This window comes from Ochlerotatus camptorhynchus, unplaced genomic scaffold (assembly GCF_037179485.1).
Source record: "Ochlerotatus camptorhynchus isolate MF236.1 unplaced genomic scaffold, CSIRO-AGI_Acam_v1.1 ptg000188l, whole genome shotgun sequence".
NCBI lineage: Eukaryota > Metazoa > Arthropoda > Insecta > Diptera > Culicidae > Ochlerotatus > Ochlerotatus camptorhynchus.
Window position 1 is genome coordinate 2,335,081 of NW_027040678.1, and position 8,867 is coordinate 2,343,947.

At 42.9% G+C, this 8,867-nt stretch overlaps 1 protein-coding gene across 1 annotated transcript; it reads right to left on the minus strand.

Moving 5' to 3' along the window:
- Nucleotides 1–6,119: 6,119 nt before the first annotated feature.
- Nucleotides 6,120–8,303, minus strand: LOC135702234 (PAS domain-containing serine/threonine-protein kinase-like). Its single transcript, XM_065223274.1, has 2 exons — nt 7,902–8,303; nt 6,120–6,317 (listed from the first exon to the last, which is right to left on the minus strand). The coding sequence occupies exons 1-2, from the start codon at nt 8,301–8,303 to the stop codon at nt 6,120–6,122; spliced, it is 600 nt and encodes a 199-aa protein (XP_065079346.1).
- Between the last annotated feature and the right edge of the window lie 564 nt (nt 8,304–8,867).

Genomic DNA, 8,867 nt, shown 5'->3' on the forward strand with positions numbered 1-8,867 from the left:
GAACACTACATCAATAAAACAAACATAGAATTCACACAACTGAACTCAGCCTAAACAAGCAGCAATCACTTACCGTCGGATCAAATGATCCATAAAATTATAGCTCGCACAGTTTTAATTCTGATAGAACAAGCACAATTTTACTTTGATTTTATATTCTTCACAGTACAACTATAACAACATTTATCACAACCAACCAACTTCCCAAGCTTTTTTTAAAGTGAATTTTTTTCGCGGCCATCTCATACTCAAATGTTTTTAATCTTCATCACTGTTTTGCAATCCTCTAAAAAATCTGTCAAAAGCAGCTGATATCTTCTGCATCTTTCGCAGCGTGAAAAAGTAGATGCAGCGAAGTGAAACCTGACAAAAGTACCCTGAGCGAAAAAATCAGATTCATCTTGTCTGCCATTTTAGATGTGTCGCCCCCTCGCTTTATGCTTACTTCCCAAGCAACACACATGTTCTACAACAGTTTATACAACCTTCGTATGACTAGTTTTGGTTGTACATATCAAGAACAACATGTGAAAAGGGCAAACAAGCTCTTTGTAAACAAACCTTCTTATGCGCTTTTCTCACTACCCATATGACACCAACGCAAACCATCAACATCACCGGATAGGGGAAGCTTTCCCCTTCCCGATGATGTTATTAGTTTTCGCCGGGGGACCCTCGGCGAGAAAAGAGCCTACAAAGGTTTGTTTACAAAAAGCTTGTATGCCCTTTTCACATGTGGCTCTGGATATAGCGGTTTACTGAAAATAAATTTATGAATTTGTGTTACCTTTTATTTCATATTTTTATTTTTGAAATCGGCCCAGCGGTACAAAATTTATGATTTTTTTTGAAAAAAAAAAATCATTTTAGAAAAAAAACTAATGCAGGCCTAATAATTTGCGAAAAGGAACAAAACTACAATTTTTACGAAATTTTGAGAACCGTATGTATCGTTTTGCTTTGGAATGGCTGTATACGTAACGAATAGACGCGCCCTAGCGAATAAGCCAACATGCCGCATCTACTACAACAACAACAAACAATGCGTCATAGAAACGAGGAAACAGCAGCGTAACAACAACTACGCGCAGCAGCCACGCCGAGACGACCAACGCCACAACGACAGATCCGATATAATGTTGGCAGCAGTTCGATGGAGGTGTGCCAGTAGATGGTGTATGCAGGCGAGGTAGTCATTTATACTCCGCACAGTTATAGTTAATAAAAGGCTTATCGATAAAGAATATTCAATTTGTCTTAAGCGTGCGCTCCATTGTAAACGGTATAAAAGGTGTAATGAATATGTTTTATAATACTCGGATAACTACGAGCATTACTTTTATATGACCAAGCTTTATATGTAACTGGAAAATCACCAGGAAACACACTACGGTTCATCCGAGTGTCGCCGGTCGTAATAGCTATCGGAACGAAACGAAAGGAATAGGACAGCTTGTCCGCCCAGATCTACATCGAACTAGAATTAACGGCATCTTCAAACTGCTGGATCACCGCAACTTCTCACTTTTTTTTTGGTTCGATTGACAACATTGACCATTGCTCTACGGCACCAAGCTATGTCCATGATCTCACAAAAAAAAATCGTTCCCATATCCGTGACCGGGAGCCGTGAACCTTAGTTCACGGTCCACGTCGATTCAGTATGAAATGGACACCGTGAACCTTAGTTCACGGCTCCCAGTCATGAATATGGGAAGGGAACGGATTGGTTTTTCTAGTGTTTCAGCTCAAAGGCGTTGGATATCATATAGCTCAGGGAAGGTGTGAGGTAGGAACTTGTGAGGACCGACCGGTATCACGCTTCTTAGTCTATCTCGTATTATCCAAGTGAACACCATTAGCGAAGACAAGTATCACTTTTGAGCTCTAGTTTCTTGACAGCATTTAAAAACGTAACTGATCTATAAATAGATCATCGGGCGCAAATGAGTTCATGCAGAGGATTCAAATAAGAAGATTGAATGAAATGAAAATGTCATCGCTGATTCATCGAATGGAGTCCCACCTGCAACTGTTATAATCGGAAGTTCTGTGGCACTGACCATGTCGCTTTTCTTGTATGATATTGCTGAGTATGCATTAGGTCAAGATCAAACCATAACTTACGAAGACACTCGAGTTTCCACTCTGGTTATCTGTCTTTTATTTACATTCCATCGGCCAAGAACTTGTAAATGGAAAAATTCTTGATAGAGCTGGAACTAGGGCGTAACAGCTTTTGTAAACAATGACTTCTCTCGATGATTTCTCGAAACTCAAGACACGCCCACGCAAACCAACATAACCTACGCAAAGTGGAAGACTTCCCCTACCCGCTAGCGTCGGAGGCGAACCAGCATCAGGCTGAAAACCTCCCTAATAAAAAAAAGCTTAACTTAACTTACCCGATAGCGACGTTGATTTGAGTGAGCGAGCCTTGGCTTTCTAGAAATCATCGAGAGAAGTCATTGTTTACAAAAGCTGTTACGCCCTAATTCCAGCTCTATCTAGAATTAAAAGAAAAACTACTCACACCGACCGCTTCAGAACCTTTCAGCTCCCTTCCTGCCACCCCCTTGCGAAAGCAGACCAGAGAGAGCATCCTCATATTTCAACGTAAAGCGGAAAGTATGAAACACGCGTTTCTCCATCCATTCAGTCGGTGGGTCTGGGAGTGTAGTCGAAAAACAAATAAAGCTGTTAATTAGACAATGTTTATATTTGCTCTCCAACAACACTGCTCTGCTCAACATCTGCTGAGGCAACCAATTACCACACAAGGTTCCCCGTGGTCACTGCGTTACATTTCTGACGACAACGAACCTGCGGAATAACGCGAACAGATAGCTTTATACTGTTTGCCTATCGGAAAAGTTCATGATGGGTATTTATTTTTTCATCCAGTATACAAACACCATGCATACTGAGCAGTGAATTAATGGTTGTTTTCAAATAACATGGTATATATTTTCAGTAATCAATTTCCAGTTTTAAGTTTTGAGTTTGCATGCGAAAACGTAGCACAAGTATGGCCATATTCTGCACATGGGAACGGTTCTGCAGTGTCCGGATCTAAATTATAATTGCATTCGCATGCGGTCGCTCGCAAGTCTGCTTTTATGGATGATATGCAGTTTCTAATTATCCTCAATATTGAATCCAGTTAACACCAACTAAACTATTAGACCTGTTCAGAATCAGAGCAATGATTTTTCAAAGAATGTATCCACTTTTGAACCGGTCTTTGGTGGCATTTGTTGGTGAAAAACAAACATAATTATGGTAAGAAGTATTTGTTATGTAGAAAGTAAAAATAAGATCTTCCTAACGAAAACCTCCAAGCGAGCTACGTACGACGACTTTATTCTATTGATCAAGATGTAGCCCTAATTAAAAAGCGTGTTTATGTATCTATAAACAAGACAATATTTACGCTGTCCGTGATGGTCGAGCTTCGTGTGGTGTGGTGAAGGTATTGCTTGTGACAACTAACACCGAGTACTGCGTAATGTAACCGGAGTTCAAGAACTAGATAGAACGAGCAAACTCGGTCGATATACGTAATACGAACAAAGGCCTGCTATGTTGTTGATGCGGATTAGCACGGAGGATCTGCGAAGTTATCACTTTGAGAGATAATTTAATTGGAAAGCCAAACAAGGAAAGGTTATCATACAATCAATACTGAAGAATGTCTATCGACATGGAAAACAGGCACAGAATTCAAGACTTAATTGGCTTATCATTAAAACTAGAATATATATACATTCATACTAAAAAAGCAGCTTATTTCATGGAAAATAGAAGCCAAAACAAAATTGAAAAAAAACCTATAACACAACAACATACACTCCCGATCATAAGTTTTGGGTCACCCTAAAAAAACATGCAAATATATTTTGATAGTATCGCTGTCCTTTGGTTTGTTTTTTCCGTCGATCTTGTTTTCCGTGCTGAGCACCAATGCTACCGACGTGCCAGGAAGGCAGCTCCCACACCTGGACCCTACCTATCGATCCATCAACTCATGAACCGGGGACCAACGGCTTTACTTCCCATCCGAAGGAAGGCGTGATCAGAGATGTTATGCCTCAGAACATCCCGGCGGCGCCGACTGGGATTGAACCCAGGCCTGCTGGGGTGAGAGGTAACCACGCTTACCACTACACCACCGGCGCCGTTATAGTATCGCTGTCAATTTACGTACAATTTTCGTTCTCCTTCGGTAATTTGAAAGGTATCGAATAAAACTTCCTTCGTTTATGTTTCTAAATTTAATTTTTAGATTTTGTGTATTAAAATTTCGCCTAAAGTTACAATCTTTTTTTTTCAAATTTGGACTGAATAACAATGATTGAACCAAGGGGTGTTCAACTCTGCACATCCCAATCTGTGCCGAGTACTTTATCTATGCCGAAAGCTAGGTCAAGCGTTGTGCCGAACGTGCCAAAGTGTGGCAATCAAGCTATCAGTCTCAGTAACCCATGAGTTTGGCAACCTTGTACTTATGACTTTTGCGATTGTGTGTTTACATTTTCAATTCAAGGACGCAAAAAGTCGTAAATCCTAATCCCAAGATAATATTCAACGAGCTGGTGGCCGGTCATCCATTCAAGGAAGGAGAAGTGCGACTGATGGCAGAGGCTGTCCATTCAGGAGAAGAAAGTTCTCTACCGTGCGTCATTCTGGCAGACGTTTCCCGAAACCAAGTACCCCACCGGCAAGTGGAAGATGAATCTTGTCTGCAATATCATCATGCTACTCGAGCAATGCTACAATCAGAAAAATAGGAATGACTCGACCTAAAATGCCCACTGGCGGTAGTAGTAGCGGCAATAGACATACAGTAGCTTCCCAGTGTCAGCAGACGTGGTTAGGTACCTACTAAATTCGTCTGACTCGATACTGGTTGCAGTCGTCTGATGACTACCTTGTTGTTCCTTCATATTTTCTATTCTTGGTCATGCTGGAATCGCATATTAATCTCCCTATAACTGCTGCCGGTTCCGATTGTGTTCATTAAGACCGCGATTCAGATTTGTTCTGTTACCTCCGGTGTGGTTACCTTCACAATTCTGTTAGCAGCATCTTTCTTAATGTTGCTTTCTGAACAGTTGCGAAACAGTGTAGAGAGACCTCCACATTTAATCAAATCCGAGTTCAATCCATAGAATGAGCTGTTCGGCTGACTGATTGGTGAACCATCAATCTAACCCGGGTGTTCTGCTGGAGCTGTGATTGCAGATACATCTGAAGAATGATAGGATCGTTCGGCACCGGGGTGTTGTTGACACCGTATATTATCGCTGCAATGCTTCTTACCCATACCATAAACTCTCGGTCCGGATCCTATGGCCATCAAGTTAATACTTAATTCTAGTTAATTCTGGCCTATTCTGCGGGGCGTGGTGACTCTGACTAGTTCATTTGGACTTCCCTGAAACTATGCATATATATCTCTCAAAAGCCGTGTGGACTTTCTGTAGAGGTTCATCCCCCTAAAGGCATAAGGACATAGAGAGTCTCGTTAATTATGCAATCTCTTATTATGATTGGGGACAATTTCGCTGGAAAATGGCTCTGACAAAAATACCTTTGTCCCTTGCTTTGAAGTGATTGAAGAAGTAAACGTTGACAACAATTGGCAAAATGTCAACACAAAACAGTGATGTCATTTTATATTATACTTTGTGTCATACTTGTCATCGTGTGCCATGACCCGCCGATCAGTGTGCCACGATGTGCAGATTTGATTACCCCTTGGACTGAACCCAAGGGGTTGGTCACCCAGCACAGTGTGCCAAAAACACAGTAGGGCACATCATGGCACCCTCATCGGCACCCATGGTACATAATTTTTATGATCTCTAAAGTAACTGGCATCACTGTACTAATTCTGCCCCTGTGTAGTGCGGATGTGTCAACATTTGATTGTTGACTCAAACAATTTTTGGTATCCGCAAAAGATAATTTCGCCGAAACCTCCAACTCATCCTAACTGCCACGGTCTGAAACCAGAGCAGCGCATCTGGCGGTTACTTGTGCTCGGCGAATTGTATGGAATGGCGGCGCCAATAACCCAACTGCTGCTACTGGACGGATCGTGCTGAAGTGTCCCTTCAGATCGTTTTATCTATATCGTCATCTAGACCAATCTCATCATCTTGCGACAGATGACAAATATCACCGTCCAGCATCTCGGCAGGATGCGTGAACGAATCATCCATGTGAACATGCTCATCGTCATCTTCACCATCGAAGGGTGACGTGGACAGTCCCGTCTGGCTGCAGCAGATATTCGCATCTACGTAGCACTTCTACGGATTGGTTTCGTACGGTTCACAGGGGATATTGGCAAAATTTAACTGTGACGAATTGATTTCCTGCGTCACCCATTCCGTCTCCAGTAGTTCCTGAGCTTGAGCTTGAGCTTGATTGACCGCCTGCTGCTACTCTGTTACTGCCAGATCAGCTGTAATTACACAGAGAACCAATAGACGATGCTTGGGACTAGCAATCATCCTCAATGTGTAAAAACTGGTGATCTTAAATTAGGCAATACCAGCGCCGGCCGCGCCCCAACACAGGTCAAGAAAGGAATGGGAAGGATTGTGTTGACATGACACTCGCTTTGATGGAAGCCGAGAACACCTCTGCACTTCCACGAGGAATCACTGGGATGTTGGATAAGAGGGTTGGGTTTGCAGCAGGGTTCGTTTTGGTAAACGATAAGCTGAATTGATGTCCCTAACGATCATATAACGCGAAGGAGCTTGGGACTAAACCCACGGTCTTCTGCTCAGTAAGCAAAAACGTTTGCCACTAGGCAGACGAGCACCTTTTTAATCACCGAGTTGCTGTTATTACCATGTGGTCATATTAACAAATAAAACGATTGACGAATCTTGAATGTGGATGGGCCTGAGATTAGAGTCATGATGTTCTGCTCAGTAAGCAAAAACGGTTGCTCTAAGGCCACTGAGCCCCTCATATCACATAATACCGTTGCTCAAATTTGTGTATCCATTCAAACCCGGAACCAACGACAACAACGAGTTTCGCAAAATACACGATACACAAGCGATTTGACCATAAATCTCTTTGATATGTAAGGACCTGGGACCGCGTTTTTCTGCTCAGTAAGCAGGCCACTGTAACCGACGATCTTTCAAATCCGAAAACTAAAAACTACGAAAAAGTACTTAGGCCTTCATTAAGTTCCACTTTCACGCGACGTTCAATGACAGGGTCCTATCCAGGATTACATCTGAAAAATCCAAATCTGGCCAACGCCCACCTAAACCTGTTCTAATCCACCTGAAATGACTAACGAATGGAAGACTTTGACTACCCAGCCATGCAATAGTCTCATTCCGTGCCTTATGGCAACTTGATGATTCTATTGCGCTCATCTTTTGGCACCACCCAGGGGAGACTTGGTCCTGTACCCAATGCTTAACTTATCTCCATTCCACTCAGCTACTCACAATTTCTTGTGATATAGTGGGCGGAATATTATTATATGAGACAATTCAATGCAGACGTCTTTCCAAATTTGGCAGATCGACAGGTAATCGGTGAGTTACCACGATAGTTGCTATTCAACAACTCAATGAGAATTTCCCATTGCAGACGTCAACGAAATGACGTCATCGAGCTATCGATCAACTACCCTGGTTATCGCCTTGGACCTTATAGCACGATGCTAGGAGGCGCACCGGAAGAATCGATGAGCTACCTCTCCCCCACCGTCTCCAGTAGTTCCTGATTGTAGGATTTTCTCAACGCCCAAGAATGGGTTCTCGAAGAACATCAACACGTACAGTATCACACCGAGAACCCACATTTCCAGTTCCGGGTCAGAGTAGCGGTTGCATGCCAACACTTCCGGACTGCAGTACTCGGTCGTGCCATAGAAGGTAGAAAAAATGCCCTTCCTGTACGAACGATGGCGATCCGAAGTCAATCAGCTTGATATGGAAATTGTGATCGATGATAACGTTCTCGTCTTTGATGTCCCGGTGCAAAATGTTTAGAAAAGCAACCGCATTTGAAATCTGTCGAAAGATCCAACAACTCAGCTTCTCCGTCATCACTGGTCTTCGATCGATAAACTTGAACAGATCCATCCCGGAGTCGTGGATTTCGATCACAACCTGGAAGAATTTGTTGTCAATTATGTTGACAATGTTCGGATGCTTCACGCGCGTCAACAGGTACACTTCCATCGGAATTTTCCGCTTCTCATCGGTCTTAATCACAAACTGCGGCACGAGCTTCTCCTTCAGTATGAGCTTTGACATCATCAGCAACCTATCCGAGTTCTGGTAGCTCAGCTTCACTTACCCGTACGTGTCCTTCCCGATGTGCCTCACCAGCGTGTAATATTTGCTTTACTCTCCGTGGATCAAATCTTCATCGCATTCATCAAACTGGGCCGATCCGAGTGCTGTGCAACAGCAGTATTCTTGATGGCCTGCCCAAGCGAATTGTCCACCGTCACGCGGTTGAACGTTAACGATTCTGATGCCTATCCTCATACTCGAGGTTGTTGAACGATGCATCTGGATCCCCGGCTTACCCAGATGCAGTAAACCTTCCTCCCGCAGGTAAGTGTCTGATTCGAAATAGTGTACAGTATGTCGTTGTTGCCATCGTAGTTAATCGCTTCCCCGCGGTACTTCCCATCCGAATAGGAATCGGAATCTCAAACGTTCCAACGGCCGAATGTCGTTTCTGTTGATCTGACGTTTACGCGACCAATGTTCGGTAGCTCGTACGGTTTGACATTCTAAAACGAAACATTTGAACTGTCAAAATACCGGGTTGCCAAACATACAACCATTCACAAACAAAGTCAGTTCGAT

Bases quoted from the DNA above. Each gene is read 5' to 3' on its own strand.
- LOC135702234 (XM_065223274.1), bottom strand. From the start codon at position 8,303: ATGTCAAAGCTCATACTGAAGGAGAAGCTCGTGCCGCAGTTTGTGATT. The intron at 6,318-7,901 runs GTACTGCAGTCC...ACCAATCCGTAG, and splicing joins ACCTTCTATGGCACGACCGA to AAGTGCTACGTAGATGCGAA.